This window comes from Lactuca virosa, chromosome 1 (assembly GCF_052849685.1).
Source record: "Lactuca virosa cultivar CGN04683 chromosome 1, Lactuca_virosa_CGN04683_v6, whole genome shotgun sequence".
NCBI classification, from domain to species: Eukaryota; Viridiplantae; Streptophyta; class Magnoliopsida; order Asterales; family Asteraceae; genus Lactuca; species Lactuca virosa.
In genome coordinates, this window is record NC_136426.1 from 328,757,262 (window position 1) to 328,773,550 (window position 16,289).

A 16,289-nucleotide genomic window follows, 5' to 3' on the forward strand; every position below is an offset into this window, starting at 1 on the left:
ACATAAAAATATCACATAGCATAACATATAAACATTCATCGGGCACCGCCCAACATCGGACCGAAATCCGGAAAGCATATAAACATTCCTCGGGTACCGCCCGACATCGGACCGGAATCCGGAAACATACAAATACAGACACATGCAAGAATCACAAAGACATTGCAACACCACAATTTTCTAATATCGATTAAATGAAAAATAATCGTTCCAACATCTCTCAAGATCAATTCTAAACTTACTTATAGACTAAACTACAGCGGAAGCAAAATAAAATAAAATAAAATCTTCAATTGAACAACTTCGGGTGTTACGTCTTTGCGGAACTCCTTTGTTGTCTTGTTGATAAATCCTTCTCCTTGGCATTTCTACTTCCACTTGCTGAATAGTTTCCTGAGTTGCGCACATTTAAAGTTTCTAAATGGGTAAGCCTAGGGCCTAGTGAGTTCGTGTTGCACTTACATGTTCACCACTTACAAAGACAAAAAGGTTTTATCATATATCTTCAATAAATCATACAACAAACATATCACCTGATAACATAATTTAGGGGAACGATTAAATATCCAGAGAAAGAACCAAATGTTCATTTCCCTTCTCCTTGAGACAACTCATCATCCATTGCACTCAAGTATTTTAAATATCCAAGGAAGTGAGTATAAATCTAAATTCCCATCCCCGCCGATCACACACATCCGTCATGCTCACGGCGATTAAACACCCCACCCGTTCCCACTAAACATGTCACCCAAAAAAACACACACAGTAGATAACAAACCCAAAATAACATTTACACGCAACCATACTTATCATAAAATATACTGTCAATAAATAAATAAAAACCGCATAAAAAACGCATGATAAACATTTATGTGCGAGCAACCATAGAACACAAAAAACTCAACTCGTAACCAACAAATCCTAACCGAAGCTTTGTTGCTAACCTGCACCCTATATTCCACCAAAAAGTTTTCTAAGACTATAATCCTATAAACACCTTATATGTTTGTTTTGGTTCCAATATCCATATGTCTCGTTCGACCGAATAATAACAATCATCCGTTTACATTAAAACGTTCATAGTAATTTTAGTACAAGTACTATACCTTGTTATATTAGCATTTTCAAACAAATAAAATTTCACTCTTAAAATAATACTCAAAACAGTTGGGACTGTTAGATACAAAATATTGATTTTAACTATAACAATAATAACTAGCATTTTAGTAAAACTTACATGGACCTTTTTTTTTAAATTCTTATTTCCGTTAACATGTTTAAATGAAAATTGAATCTTCAAAGTATTAACAGTTTAGGGACCGTTTACGTGACTTTAGTTTTCAAAGAAATAGTTATGTAGGGACTGAAATTGAAATGGATGATTTATATATGATTAATATAAAATTGACATATTATCAAACTCCAGGGACGGGAAAAGTAAATTATAATTTGTTAAAAAAGTTGTGGCCAACAGAGCTCAACACGTCTTACATCAAAAGAAATTCACATGCCCTATATATTTGGTACATTTTATTATTTTATTTTTGTTTTTAACTTATTTTTCGGTAACCCACCCAAAAAGAAAGAGACCCAAATACTCATCTTCCTAACCCGAGACTCTGTTATTTTCCATAAAAACTGCAGCTTGATTTTCATCTAAAACTTAGTCAAATAAATATTTGAAATATTCATTAATCATCTCCCCTTTCTTATGAAATATATACATTACCAATTATCAAAACTCAATTCATAACGAGATGAATTTCAAGTCTTTATACCAAAAATTATACATTCTATATATTTTTTTTTGTCAAATTAACGACTATCGGCCAAAACAGACACATGAAGTGGAACCAAAACATGCAACGCTTGTATATAAACCTACTCAAACAACTTAATCAAGCTCAAATCGAAGAGATATACCTTAATTTCTAAAATAGCTCTGAAAACCTTCACGAACTTGAAACCCCGATTTCTATTTTGTTTCTCCAACCTTTCTTGCAATTTTTGTGGGAATTCCACTCTATTTATCATGCTTTTTATAATGCCCAAGTTTGTAACATTTCTAGTTAACCCAAAAGTCCAAATTTATAACTCTAATCAAAGTGATGAGTTTTGGAATTAAAATTCCATAATTTCTCTATTTACTCCTAATTAATTCTTTAATCATAATTATAATAATACATTTAGACCATATATTTATATATTTATTTTAATTTGAGTTATCACAGACATCAAGCATACAAACATTCGTCGGGCATCGCCCGACATCGGACCGAAATCCGGAAATCATATATGCATACATCGGACACCGCCCGACATCGGATCTTAGTCCGGAACATACTAACATAAATATACGGGCCGACATTAGTGCCTTCGACCCGTTCATACAGGGGGAAACTCACCTCAAATGTCGGATGATAGCTGAAACGTCTCATGCCCCGAAATCAGCTCTACTCAATCCCTGAACCAAAACAATCCCTTAGCTGCCATTTCATACTAATAACTCTTTAGGGTCAACTTTGGTCAAAGTCAAGTCTAGGTCAAAGTCAAAGTCAACTCTCCCAGTTGACTCAACACGTCGAGTTTTCCCTTCAACTCGCCGAGTTCCTATGAATCTCAGAATCGTGAAATTGCGATCCAACTCGTCGAGTTTTCCTCCAACTTGCCGAGTTCTTCCTTTTAACAGAATCGGGACACTTCAACCCAACTAGTCGAGTTCCTCTATGAACTCGTCGAGTTCTTCAGTCTGTTAACCCTTCTTAATCTATTCAACCATTATCCTTCAAATCCAAGTCCCATATTCCAGATTTGGGCCGAAAATACATATAGGAGGGTAAAGTTCCCAACTTTACCCATTAAAACCCACTCTAGAAGAAATAAGCTCTAACCCTAACCCAAAAAGGCCAAGGTCTTGATCCAAAGCCAACCAAAATTACAAGATAGACCATGAGGTCATAGATCTGGACTCTAGGGACTAAATGATCACATAAAGTCTTAAACTTTATCCTCATGCATGGCCATTAGAAGCTCCAAAAGACCAAAATTATGGTCTAAAGGTTGCATGGGACTTCCATGGCCATAAAGTTGGCACCTATATGCCATGAAAACCCCTCAAGACCTTAGATATGAAGTGTTATCCACTTGGGACGTCCAAATCCCAATAATCATATCATTTGGACCAAAAACAAGCAAAATAACCCTAAAAGAAGATCTAAACAACTACAATGCAAGTTTCAAGCTTTATACCAACAAAATGTCGTGGATGAGGCAAGGATTCTGGATCTATAAGTTCCTTATTGTGTCCTCAAGCTTTTCCTTCTTCCAATAGCTTCAAGCACACATTAAAACACTTAAAATGGCTCAAAAACACTCACAATAGCATTTGAATTCGAGATCTATGGTTAGGGACTTGGAGGCTGGAAATGAGGCCAACACCTTGGGGGTTTAGGTGTTTAAAGAGGGTGCAAACCCCGAAAATTAGGGTTTCATATCTGCCAGCCTACTCGTCGAGTTAAGGCCTCCCAACTCGTCGAGCAGGTCACTTAAAATACGCGGCCCTTATGATCTCTACTCGACAAGTTTGGGGCTCCTAACTCGTCGAGTTGCTCTATAAAATGGAATAAATTATAAGTTAAATACCAGGAACCAGGCGTTACAATATTTTTTTTATTTATTTTTGAAATAGTATTATTGTTTTCAAGAAAGCTCCCCGGAGGTGGTTTACCATTTGCTGGTTCACCGTATAATATATTAGATTCAAGTTAGACGAACAACATATTTGTATTGTGTGCCCTAAATAAACCAATCCTCACTATTACGCAAATAATATATATGGGTTCATGGGTCAATCCATCAACCTGTGAACCCGAATTTCACCCACGAACCTATATAATTAAACATGTTAGACGAGTCGTGTCCGGGTTAATATTTCCAACCCACCAACCCGCGACACAAATAATTATTTGTGTTGTGTACAAGTTGGTGCATTTTGAACCGCCAACCCGAACCCGACATGATTTCCACCCTTAGGTATTCCTGCAGGTTCACAAGAGATAATGGTTATTTTATTTATGTTTGAAGTATAGACCGATAATAGAACCACATTATTATTGAAAAAGAGAAATTACAAGTGTTCTTGTTTGAAAAGCTTAAGAGCTACAAACAAAAAAAGAAATAATAAATACTAGCTAAGAACCAAACCATAATGAGTTAACATGGACATTTTGGTTGCTTGGACTAAAGGGAATGACATGCGCTAAGCCTCGCAACAACCGTCGCCATGACTCTCGTCAAGGGGGACTCGTCGTCTGACCAGCAAGAAGAGAGATGAGAGAGAAAATGGTAAAGATAGACTAAATTTGGTGGGTTGTAATTTATTTATATTTTTTTAATTTTCTCTCCAAATCAAACCTATTTAAATGACATCACCATCACTTCATAACTTTTACAACGTGGACAATCTAAGCTTATATGACTTAAAAAAAACTAATATGGCACACACCATTTCCATTTAGTCCTCTCACCTTAAAGAATAAATTTGTTTCTTTTCTTTCACTTTGGCAGCACACCACTATTACATTTAGTCCTCTCACCGTAAACATTTTTTTTTTCTTTCACTTTAAAAAATTAAAATCAAATAAATGTATGGGTCAAAAATTTGATATATGAATACGACAATGACACTGTTTATTGGCCCATCGGCCCAATCTCACCTTTTGCGAGGGTTCTAGTTCTGCTGCCACCGTCGAATTCCGCACAACCACCACCAGCCGCCAGGTTCTTATTTCATATTCCCATCCAGCTCCATATTTTAAATGATCTGCAGGTGAATCTAACTTTCTACAATCAAACTGTTTGTTCGATTCCGTAGCTCCAAATCACCTTAGATCAATATGCAAAGCTTAAGAGATTCTATGCTCAGGCATCTAAGGATTACACTATCTACAAGACAACTTATCTTAACCAAAAGTGTCATCAATCGACAACTTTGCACATCTACCCACACCCACTCCAATCATGATCAGGTAATCGCTCGAGTGATTGGGCTCGTAAAGAAATTTGACAAGATCGATACCACTAAGGTACCCTCAATGCCCCCCATCTTTATGATTGAGTAGATTGTTCTTTTGTTTACTAAATCCCAATTTTCAGTTTATATGGTTCTTGAAATGCGCGATGGAATAATTGCAAATTTGAAACAAAACCATTTCATAATATATGTATCTATTCATCTTTAACAGGTTACTGGATTAGCTGATTTTCAGAAAGATTTGAGTCTTGACAGCTTGGACAGGGTAGAGCTTGTCATGGCTTTCGAGCAAGAATTCTCCATTGAAATCCCGGATGAAGAAGCAGATAAACTCAAATGCTGTGCTGACGTTGCCCAATACATCATATCAGCCCCTAAACAGGATTCCTGATCAATTGTTTCTCACATTTGGATTCAAATTTGTTTCTGACTTGTTGATTATACTGTTTAAAACCTTCAACAAGGTGGTGTTTTTGTGTACAAAATATCTTAAAGTATGTATGTTTGATAATCTCATTGTATTTCGCTTTCTCTTATTATGAGAAATAGGGTATACAAGGGTTTGGGGACACCAACTATGAGTAAATCATAAAAAAAAAAAAAAAAAGTTGTATTTTTTGATCAAATACGTATAAATTGTTTCATTATGCAACAACTATTCCCAAGTCTCATAAGGTCATGAACCGTTCCATTGTGGACAATGTTTATATGTATGTACATCCTTCATAAACATGGAGAGTTGAATCACAATGAAACCTCAGACCTCTTTTATGGATTGTCATCTTCTTACAATTTGGACACAAAGTTATAAGCATAAAACAAGATAAAGATCCACAACTCTATGTTGCGACTAAAGCGCCTTCTAACATGAGGAGTGGCTAATGTTGATGTATCTTGCTAAAATGTGTGAACCATGGGGTTCACATGGCTTTGTTTCTTGATGCATGCTTTTGAGAGTGAATATTTAGGCCTCAAATGAATATTATGAGTAGTGTATGTACGAAATCCATTCTTGACCGATGAAAGCTTTATCCTTGTGTGGTGACCATTGAGAGCTTGGTGGCAAGGAGAGGTCTTTGGTAGGTGAAGAATTCTCACAATGCATCTTTTTTCCATATTTGGAACTGCATGGAGATGGGAGGGAAGATCGATTAGGAAATCTCCATATTCATTGGTCCTCCCTTTTGTCCAATCTGATTTACTTGTTTTCTTGCCCATATTACACGAAACCACCATTGATGCTCCTGGTATTTCAATATATGTTTCATAAGAACTCATACAAGTCTATGGCATGATTTAGAGTTTCTTTTGTTGGATGGAATGGAAGATCGAGAATTAAAATGAACAGCCTAATGAAATAAGTAAGATAACAAAATCAGTCGCTACAAATGTACGATCATGTTTTGGAGTGCTTATATATCCCAACTAGTGTATTGTATTTTTTATTTACAAAAATAAAAAATAAAACATATATTCATTAAAACCCAAATAAGATTAAAATAACAAATCTTATTTTCACGTTACTTTTTAGAAAATAAAACATTAGTTTAACTACAATCATAAATGTTTTTCGAAAGATTTGAGTTAGTAAAAATTACATAAATACTAATGATAGCATTGTAATTTTCTTTTCATTCCATTCCATGATAAAATGGAAAATAAAACAGCACACAGCTAGGGAATGAAACTTAACAAATAGCATCCGTGGAATGAAATCTAACAAAATGGAAGGAATAAAGTTGGTTCTATTGCATTAGGAAAAACAAACAACATTTTGTTATTCCAAATTTCCAATGGAATGAAGAATTCCATTTCTTTCTTGATTCCATATGACAGAACTAGAATAATACAAAAGCATACCAGTGATGGGATTTGATTGAAGATTGGAAATTCCATCAAAACAAACATCACAGAGAAGAGAGCCACCAACCACCACCGTAGAGAGCTTCTCCTCACCATATCCTGCTGCACTTCTTAAGAAATCATCACTAGAAAGCTCCGCCAATGGGTTTCTAGCAGTGGTTGTGGGTGGCCGGAGAAAAATGAAGAAGATGAATAACATGATTGCCATTAAAAAAACTTGGGAGGGACGAAATGGGGGAGACAATGAAAAGCTACCAGCCTATTATTTATACTACTAATGCTATGCTTGTGCATGGGGTTTAATCGAGATTTATTACTTTGTTGGACTTTGAATAATAGTAAAGATATGATGTTTGTAGGGTTAGAATATAGTAAAGAAATGGTTTTTCGTAAATGTTCTTGTGATTGTGTACCTACTATGACATTTGACCCGATTTTGATATGTAATTTTCCATAAAAGAAGTACCATCTAATTCAACATGTGTGTGAGAGAGAGGGAGTTGGGTAGTCAAGTTTTAGCAAACCATTAATTAATGAGGAACAATAAAGTTTCCTTTCCTTTCTTTTTAATCATCGCTCATCAAACATAAAAAAAAAAGAATGTTATTTTATGTATCATGTGTTGATTTAAAGCATTGTGTAATATTGTTGTTTATTGGTTTAGCTTTAGTTAACATAATGATAGGGAAAATTCGAGATTATGTATGATGTTGTGGCTATTAATTTCTTAGCATAAGTGGTACAAATTTTGGAAGCAATAGGTTAGCCACAAAAAGGAAGGGGGAGGTAGGCAACCAACCAAGTGATATTGCAATCCCAAAACACTAGCAATCAATTAATCTCAATAACATTTCTCCTAAACCGGTCATAGTTTTTTTTTTTTTTTTTTTTTTTTTTTTTTTTTACTTTAGAACAACTGGTTTTTTAGTTTCGGTTTGATTTTGTTATATATAAAAACCAAGATTCTTGAAGTAGCGTTTTATTTATAAGTTTAATTGTTTAAGTATGCTAAAGATTATAATAACAACATGAACTTATGGTTTCCATTGAAAATTAATTCAATAAACATGTATTTATGTTCTTTTGTATTGTATTTAAGTGAAATAACAATAACAAAAAACCAAAACCAAAGAAGTTTGGATTTGGGCAAAAACCAAACCAACTAAATGATGATGACCCATAATTAATTCCACACAATAAATGGACTTAAAATATTACAAAGTGAGTTTTTATTTCTTTAAACATTATGATACTGATTATGACATTGAAGTACACTATAAATTTTAATTTCTCAAGATTATGATGTTGTTGTAATGTTATTTTCTAATGATAACTAAACTTAAAATAATGCAAAACTAGTTCTCTAATATTTAATATTATTTGTTAGAGAAACTTGTGATTGTAGGCACAGGACAGAACCGTCATAGTTTTCATCTCTCTTCCTATGTATATCTTCACCATATACTTGAAAAAATCATGTTTCCACACAAAAACTTGATCAGCATATTCCTCAAATGTTTTCACTGAAACACATTATGGTAGTTTTAAAATATTTTCAAATCATTAATTTGAAGTCCCAAATTATTTTTAAGTTCAAAAAGTGTGTAAAAACAGTCCCCAATAACAAAATCAAGAGTTTAAAGTTAAAAAAAATTAAGATCGTAACAATTCAATATCATAACATCGTTCAAATAAAATAACATTGTTAGTTTCTACTCAATCTTTGTCTTGCTCAATCTAAACATATGTAAAAGTATAGTTAGACAATGAGCCTAGTGATGTGACATCCCTCATTTTTTTTGTTATTTTAGAACTAGATTAAATCAAATTTAAAATGAATCATTTATTTAAATACGTTCTCAGTTAAAAAACATTTTAAATTTTAAAACAAACTATTATTATTACAACACTCTCGGAATGTCATCTTGCGTATATCAATGCATAAGCAATCCCCAAAGATGGAAGAAGACAAAGCATAAATGGAAAAGTTTCCCTACACATCAACAATTGGTAGTTTGATTTATGCAATAGTTTCCCTACACATCAGCAATTGATAGTTTGATTTATACAATGGCATGCGCTTGACTAGATATTGCTCATGTAGTGGTAGTTGTTAGTAAATTTATGTCTAATGCTAGGAAGGAACATTAGAAAAGAGTCAAGTGGTTAATCGAAGTGCTTTTGTTTATTAGATCTTTATTATCGTGTTTTTGTTTATTGAAGTGCTTAATCCCTAACACATCCCGAATAAATAGTCGAATGAAGTGGAATAAATAATTGGCATTAGGGGTGAGCAACTGAATCGAACTAGGAATCAATTTGGAACCGAATATGTAATTCGATTCGATTCGGTCATGTCGGTTCCAGACCCTAACAACTATTAGTGAGCAAAATACTGGATGGAACCTAACTGGAACCAGAACCAATTACAACCGACTATATAATTCAGTTCGGTTCTTGTATTTTTGGTTCCGTTTCCGGTTCGGTCAGGTTCCAGAACCGAGCTCACCCCTATGTTTACATATAATGAATTAAACTCAATCATAAGATCATCTCCAATTAAAATCTACTTTTTTTACACACACAAATAATGTAAAAAATGGTTTCAGTCAGTGTTGCAAAACTCAACCTACTCAGCCGAGTACTCGGAATCAGCCCTCCACCGAGACGAGTTATGTGAACTATATATATATATATATATATATATATATATATATATATATATATATATCTTAAATTTTCAGTAATTATTAAAAAAGTGAGACAATTGTGTATATTTCAGTTTTTATGTATTTACATGTATCTAATTTTGTTATATATTTCAATCAAATTATGATTTTAACTTTTGATTTTGACATATATAATTTTCCTAAAAATATTTCTACATGAATTACTGAATCCGAGTACTCGCTACTCGACAGCCAAACACCTCGATTTCTGGTGTAAAGATGGGTCAGGTTTGCTACAATTGTGGTGAACCCGGACATTTCGAAAGAAATTGTCCAAGGGTTAAGGATGGCCAGGAAGCTCGCTTCGCAAAGACCCCGACTCAACACATCACTTCCACTACCGACGCTAGCATAATTCAAGTGTGCGGTACATGTGGCGAAATGGGACACTTCAAAATAGACTGCCCAACAGAAAAGAACAATGAGGAAACAGGAGGAGTCTGACCTCAGGGAATGAGGAAGCATCAAAGAACCCTGCTATGTTTTGGTACGTTTTCGAAAACCCCTATAATTGCTCATAATCGTGATTATTTCCTCGTCCAAATTAAATCACGACGTTCTTATAAGGTTTAAAGCCCTAATGAGCAAATTATGATAGCTTAGAGAATACGCTAGGGTCAGTTGTAATTATACACGACTTGTGTACACCAAACGATCGTAGAGAGATCTAGTAAGAACCATTTCATGAAAGTTCATAGTTTCAAAACATCAGAACCCTCGTGTTAGTAGTACCTGTTAACTTCGAGTCAAACACAAAAAACACCAGGGACATTCACCCAGGGGCATCAATGTCCTAACAAAACGATCCTTCCAAACTAACTTAACGCGCGACTCTACGACGTCGTCCCGCTTAGTCCGACTGAGTCTATGTTATACCAAACCCTTTTGTCTTAAATCGTTCGATCGCAAATCTCTCGTCGCTCGTAACGTCAAACTAGATGCGAACTTTGAAAATTCATCTCTCTTCGAAACCCGAAGGTATTCATGCGAAGAGTATGAATCAGAACCAGCGGATGCAATAGTGAAGATCCGCTGAAACATCTGGCGAGAGCCCGAATACAAGGAGGAGAGACTCACCTGTGTCTACCTTCGAGAAGTAATCCGTTTTCATGGGATACCTGTAATCATTGCCTCCGACCGGGTTAGCAAGTTTACCTTGAGAACTTAGCAGCGTACATCCCGTCTTTCACGTGTCGAACCTAAGTAAGTGTCTGTCCGATGAGACACTTGCGATTCCCCTCGACAATATCGAGTTAAACGAGAGTCTACATGTAACACCGTAATTTTTCAAACAATTTTTCACATTTTTAAAAGCATACTTTCATTCATAGATGTTATAAAAAATCTCATTGTATCACATATCAATCCATAGAAACACATCCCAATATCATAATGTATAAAAACTCCTCATGTGTGTACTGATCATGTCGGCGCCTTCCCGCGATCCTCATTGGTACCTGAAACACATAACACAACACTGTAAGCATAAATGCTTAGTGAGTTCCCCAAAATACCACATATAACACATATTAGCCACTCGAGGCTGTAACTCTGTGGACCTTCCGGTCCTAACTCTACGGACCCTCCGCTCCTAACTCTGTGGACCCTCTGGTCCTAACTCTGTGAACCTTCCGGTTCTAACTCTGTAACTCTAGAACATACACGGCATGAATCACATAGAAATAATGCAGTGTATTGCAATCACATAAATAGCATACAAGATACTCTGTCACATAACTCTAATTACCACTCTAGGTAAAGTATAGTGAGAAGACTCACCTCGGGTAACTCGGTAAACCTCGAACTCTGAAATACTGCACTAGCCTCCGCCTAATCACATAAATAATTACTCTAATTAATACAACTTCTAAAGGCTAGGCTAACCCTTCTCTATAAGTTCTCTAAGAAGGGTAAAAGACCATTCTACCCCTCTAATGGCTCATACGACCAACCACTGACTAAACCCTAAAAGTCAACAAAAGTCAACGGTCAACATTGACCGGACTCGTCGAGTGCACTCGTGTGACTCGACGAGTACATGCGTGTCCTCTTCGCCCCTGGTCCTCACTCGACTCGTTGAGTCAACCCTACACTCAACGGGTTATCACAGGTCGCGAATCGCGGGGCAACCCGACTCGATTCGTCGAGTCCCCCATGGGCTCGGCGAGTTCCTCCCATGAAAACACTCATCTGACCTCCTGAGGTCAGATCTGCTTCTCTAATCTATAGATCCGACTTCCCCATGACCAATAAACACGTAAAGGTCGAATCTTGGTACTCATGCAAGGCACTCTAGGCTTATTTTGGTGAAATCCCTTCTATCATGGCAACCTATGTCCCTTTCCTCCATAGAACCACAAAAAGCAAGGTGGTTCAAGCTCTTTGGACCTCAAAAGGTCCGAATCCAAAGTTTATTACTCAATGGGACACTAAATCTCAACCCAACAAGCCACAAAAGATATAGAAAACCCTAAATTCAATGCTCTTAAGCAAAACAGAAGAATAGGATCGAATGGCTACCTCAAAATGAAGATCCAAGCTGAAATCCTGCTGAAATGAAGTCCTTTTGCCCCTTTCTTGCTGGAAACCCTTCCTCCTTGGCTAAATCACACCAAAAATGAACAAAGAGGCTCAAACTCTCTCACAACTCGCTCACAATCGCTAGGGTATCTCTCTCTGGACTGCTAGCCGCAAATGGAGGCTATAAAGTCCTTTAAATAGGGCTCAGGCCCAGGGATTTAGGGTTTCAATCGCCAGCACGGACTCGTCGAGTCCACCCTTACCGACTCGTCGAGTCCCTTCATTTATTCAGTCAGAAATCGATACCCGACTCGACGAGTCTAGGCGTCAACTCGTCGAGTCCCTCTCTTAACTCCAAAAATAATTGATGAAAATAATACCTGGAATTTCGGATGTTATAATTCTCCCCCACTAGATTCAAACTTCGCCCTCGAAGTCTTACTCCACAAACAACTCTAGATGCTGCTCACGCATCTCTAACTCCGGCTCCCAAGTCAGGTCAGACCCTCTCCGATGTTGCCACTAGACCTGCACCAGTGGCACCTCCTTGTTCCTCAGAACCTTGATCTTCCGATCCACAATCGCGACTGGCCTCTCAACATAGTTCAGGTTCGCATTCACTTGAATATCCTCCAGCGGCACCACCGCCGACTCGTCGGCTATACACTTCCTCAACTGAGACACGTGGAAGGTATCATGAATCTGGCTCAACTCCTCGGGTAGCTCTAGACGATATGCTACCTTTCCCACCCTCGCGGTCACCCTGAACAGGCCAATATACCGGGGCCCCAGCTTGCCCCTCTTCCTGAATCGAATCACTCCTTTCCAAGGGGACACCTTCAGGAGTACGAAGTCTCCCACCTGGAACTCAAGCTCGGATCGTCGCCTATCCGCATAACTCTTCTGGCGACTCCAAGGAAACACGAGAATCCAAGGAAACAGAAGTACCCCCATCTTTTCTAGGTCCACAAATTGTATCTTTATTCTTGAATTTCGGGACGAAATTCCCTCTAACGGGGGGATGATGTGACAACCCGGAACTGCCACCTTGTATACCTAGTCAACTCAACCAACGTTAAACCCGTATCCGTTGTCTTCTAACACTGTTTAAGGGTTCATTTAAGCGTTCTAAGCTTGGGTACAGTCAAGGTTGAGGTTAGGAATGAGGCAACAAGTCGTATAGTGTCAAAACCGGACCATACACCCCTCTTGGAGGAGTGTGCGGCCGCACACATGGGTGTACGGCCGTACACACCCCTCATGACCACACACCCACCCCTATATAAAGGGTAGACCCCTTTCCCTTCATTCCTTTCACTCCTTGGCAGCACACTACTCCTTTTCTCTCAAGATTCTTCAACCGCAAACCCTCTCAAGGCCTCAAAAACGTGAGTTTTCCATCACCTAGCTTATCATACATGAAGGACCTATTGATCTAAGCCTTGAATCATCATGTTCTTCACTCTTTCAAGGAGTACGGCTGCACACCTTCATAAGGTGGGCCGCACACTCTTAAAATACCCTCCAAAGTGAGAGTTTGACTTCCATATTCGAGTTGGACATGACCCTAGCTTTGCTACACCATATAATTGGCGTTTTGGACATCATCATGTAGGGTGTACGACCGAACACACATGTGTACGGCCACACACATCCTTGTGCGGTAGCACACTCCTTGTGTGCGGCAGCACACTCCCGTGTGCGACCACACACTCATCCTAGGGCCGCAAACCCACTTCTAGGACCCTTAACTTGCACTACAATTGAGTATAGACCTAGAACACTTCATGGATTCAAGTATGGACCTTGAAAACACCTCAAAGGCACCCTCTATCATGAGTATACGTCCGCACACCCATGGCCGCACACACACTCAAGGTGGCCATACACTCCCCTCATGCAATCCTACAAGGTTCTAACACTTAGTGCAAGTAGTATCAAGTCCCTAGAGTGGTTCCTCGTCATATCTAGTAGTGATATACCTTCATTTGACTCCTTTATGTATCATTGCATGTTAATTAGGATCAAATCGTGTTCAAGGCTTCACTTGAACATCCCGCATTCCGTATCGATCCTTCATTCAAATCGCCCGAGGTGAGTTCATACCCCTACGTTTTTCCGATTTTTCATGTTTTCAGGGGGGAATACAAGAAAAAGTACAAGGAAACTTGTGTTCAAAATATATTATTTTGTTTAAGATAATTATATTTTCAGTATGCTTTTAACATGGAAAACAGTTTTTACCAAACGATTAAGAAATCAACTCATAGAAACAGTTTTCAAAACTAGGGTAACGAACTTGTGAATCATGTAGTAAAATGTATTATTTTATAAAGGATTCATGCAAATCATAAACAGGATTTTCAGTATTATTACTTGTAAATTTGTTAGTCTAAGTTGGAGACACGTCCTTGGTAACACTCCCACAGAATCAGAGTGTAGGACTAGCACTTATGACCAGAATCTCTTGTAGGGAGAGCGTAACTGTTGTGTGTAGATCTATACGGGACTGACTATCCCGCACCTCGCTGCTAGCTACAGTTGGACCGGCAGGTCTACGGGTGACAAAGTCATAAAGGATACTGGCCCCGATACGTGCCATATCAAGTTAATGTATGGTTATAAAACTCATAACCTAGATAGCAGAGATTTACTTTTGTAATAATGAATCAAGTGAACTAACCTCAAAGTAATAACCGATTTGATTACTGGAGGGTATTAACAGTACCTTCAGGATTTAATTCATCATGTTTTCTTTTCATTAGTTTTATTTATGTAATAAGGCTAATATACCTCACTGGGAGTAACCAGGGTTTTTAAAAGAAAACTACGTTTATCGATATAAGTATGGTAGATACTTGTACACCTCAGTTTAGAACGGATAATCAATGATCAACTTTTAGGGAAAATATAGGATTTTCCCGGGATAACTCGGCTTTTCATAAACGGATTGTTTAACATGTAACTAACGGACATTCATATTCATTCCACGACTCCTTGGATTGTACATACCTTGTATGAATCTGGAAGTCATGGAAGGAATGGGTTTTCAAACACGCTTTTCATAAGAAAATATAGGATTTTCTTGAGGAACACTTTTCAAAAGGATCAAAGAAACATTTTCCACCAAAAACTAAATGCTTATGAACTCACCAGCTTTATGCTGATATTCTTTCAAAACTGCTTGTATTCTCAGGGTTTTAGTAGACAGGTACTTCCAGGAACTTTTGGAGAAGTCGGAGCGTTAGAGTCACGCCTTTCCATTTTACTTTCGATATGAATAAAACTATGTATTAAGACAATGTAAACCTTTTTCATATATGTATTCAATGTTTGGTTGTGTTTGCTATGCTTGCTATGATACAACTGTTGTGATACTACGCATGACGTCAACCACCCCCGAACGTTTCCGCCGTTCCGGTTTGGGGGTGTGACAAGTTAAGTAATGCATGAGTATCTTCTTCGAGTCTAAACATAAGGTTTGACGTGGTTCCTTATCTTTCCCTCTTTTACTTCGCTTCTTATCTTCAAATTTGAATTCCCAATCAATTAATCCCTTAAACACAAAAATCGGATATAACCTAATCTCCCGCTCAGATCTTGCCGTTTATGTCTCTGGCCGTTTATGTCTCATCCTTATCTTGACTCGACACTCCTATATCTCGTCCTTCCCAATTGTAGCTAAAATTTGACGATCTCATGTTTTCATTCTATATAAATTACAGCGTAGCTTGAAGATGAACATTTTAGTTCATCGATTTTGATATTTGACTTACAGGTTTACAAGGTTTGTTCGCTTAAAACCCTAAATCAATTGTGTATTTGAATTTTTTTTACAGGTGTATGCTAAAAATATAGCTTCGTCCACCAACAATGAAGTTAGGAAGTTAGGCTTCCTCAATTGCTTTTGATTCCACCGGTATATCTGTAGCTTCCTGTTTTACACTTTTGATAGTTGATTTTGCAAGTAATTTATATGTATTCATCTTTTTATCTTTTCCTTTTTTAACATTATATTATGTAGCTTTCTATTTTACACTTTCATCTTTTATGTATCTGATGGAATCTCTATGTGAAATTTCATCTCTTGTTACGTCACCACTTTTCTACTCCAGGATCTCGATATCTACGTATGTTTAACTGTA

General features: G+C 37.2%; 2 protein-coding genes across 3 annotated transcripts; one reads left to right on the forward strand and one right to left on the reverse strand.

Annotated features, from left to right (window-relative positions):
- The first annotated feature begins 4,625 nt into the window (after positions 1-4,625).
- Positions 4,626-5,543, forward strand: MTACP3 (mitochondrial acyl carrier protein 3). Of its 2 annotated transcripts, XM_079087524.1 has the most exons (3): positions 4,626-4,779; positions 4,874-5,084; positions 5,244-5,543. In XM_079087524.1, exons 2-3 carry the CDS (start codon positions 4,896-4,898, stop codon positions 5,421-5,423), a joined length of 369 nt encoding a protein of 122 aa, XP_078943650.1. In that variant the 5' UTR covers positions 4,626-4,779; positions 4,874-4,895; the 3' UTR covers positions 5,424-5,543. The 2 variants fall into 2 exon arrangements, with proteins under 2 accessions (XP_078943650.1, XP_078943655.1); XM_079087529.1 differs by lacking the exon at positions 4,626-4,779 and having other exon boundaries at positions 4,786-5,084.
- Positions 5,544-5,698: 155 nt separating this feature from the next.
- On the reverse strand, positions 5,699-7,116 carry LOC145168865 (Pollen Ole e 1 allergen and extensin family protein). Its single transcript, XM_079087536.1, has 2 exons — positions 6,893-7,116; positions 5,699-6,276 (listed from the first exon to the last, which is right to left on the reverse strand). Exons 1-2 carry the CDS (start codon positions 7,101-7,103, stop codon positions 5,930-5,932), a joined length of 558 nt encoding a protein of 185 aa, XP_078943662.1. The 5' UTR covers positions 7,104-7,116; the 3' UTR covers positions 5,699-5,929.
- Between the last annotated feature and the right edge of the window lie 9,173 nt (positions 7,117-16,289).

Bases quoted from the DNA above. Each gene is read 5' to 3' on its own strand.
- MTACP3 (XM_079087524.1), top strand. From the start codon at position 4,896: ATGCAAAGCTTAAGAGATTCTATGCTCAGGCATCTAAGGATTACACTA. The intron at 5,085-5,243 runs GTACCCTCAATG...CATCTTTAACAG, and splicing joins ACAAGATCGATACCACTAAG to GTTACTGGATTAGCTGATTT.
- LOC145168865 (XM_079087536.1), bottom strand. From the start codon at position 7,103: ATGGCAATCATGTTATTCATCTTCTTCATTTTTCTCCGGCCACCCACA. The intron at 6,277-6,892 runs GTATGCTTTTGT...TTGAAATACCAG, and splicing joins TCAATCAAATCCCATCACTG to GAGCATCAATGGTGGTTTCG.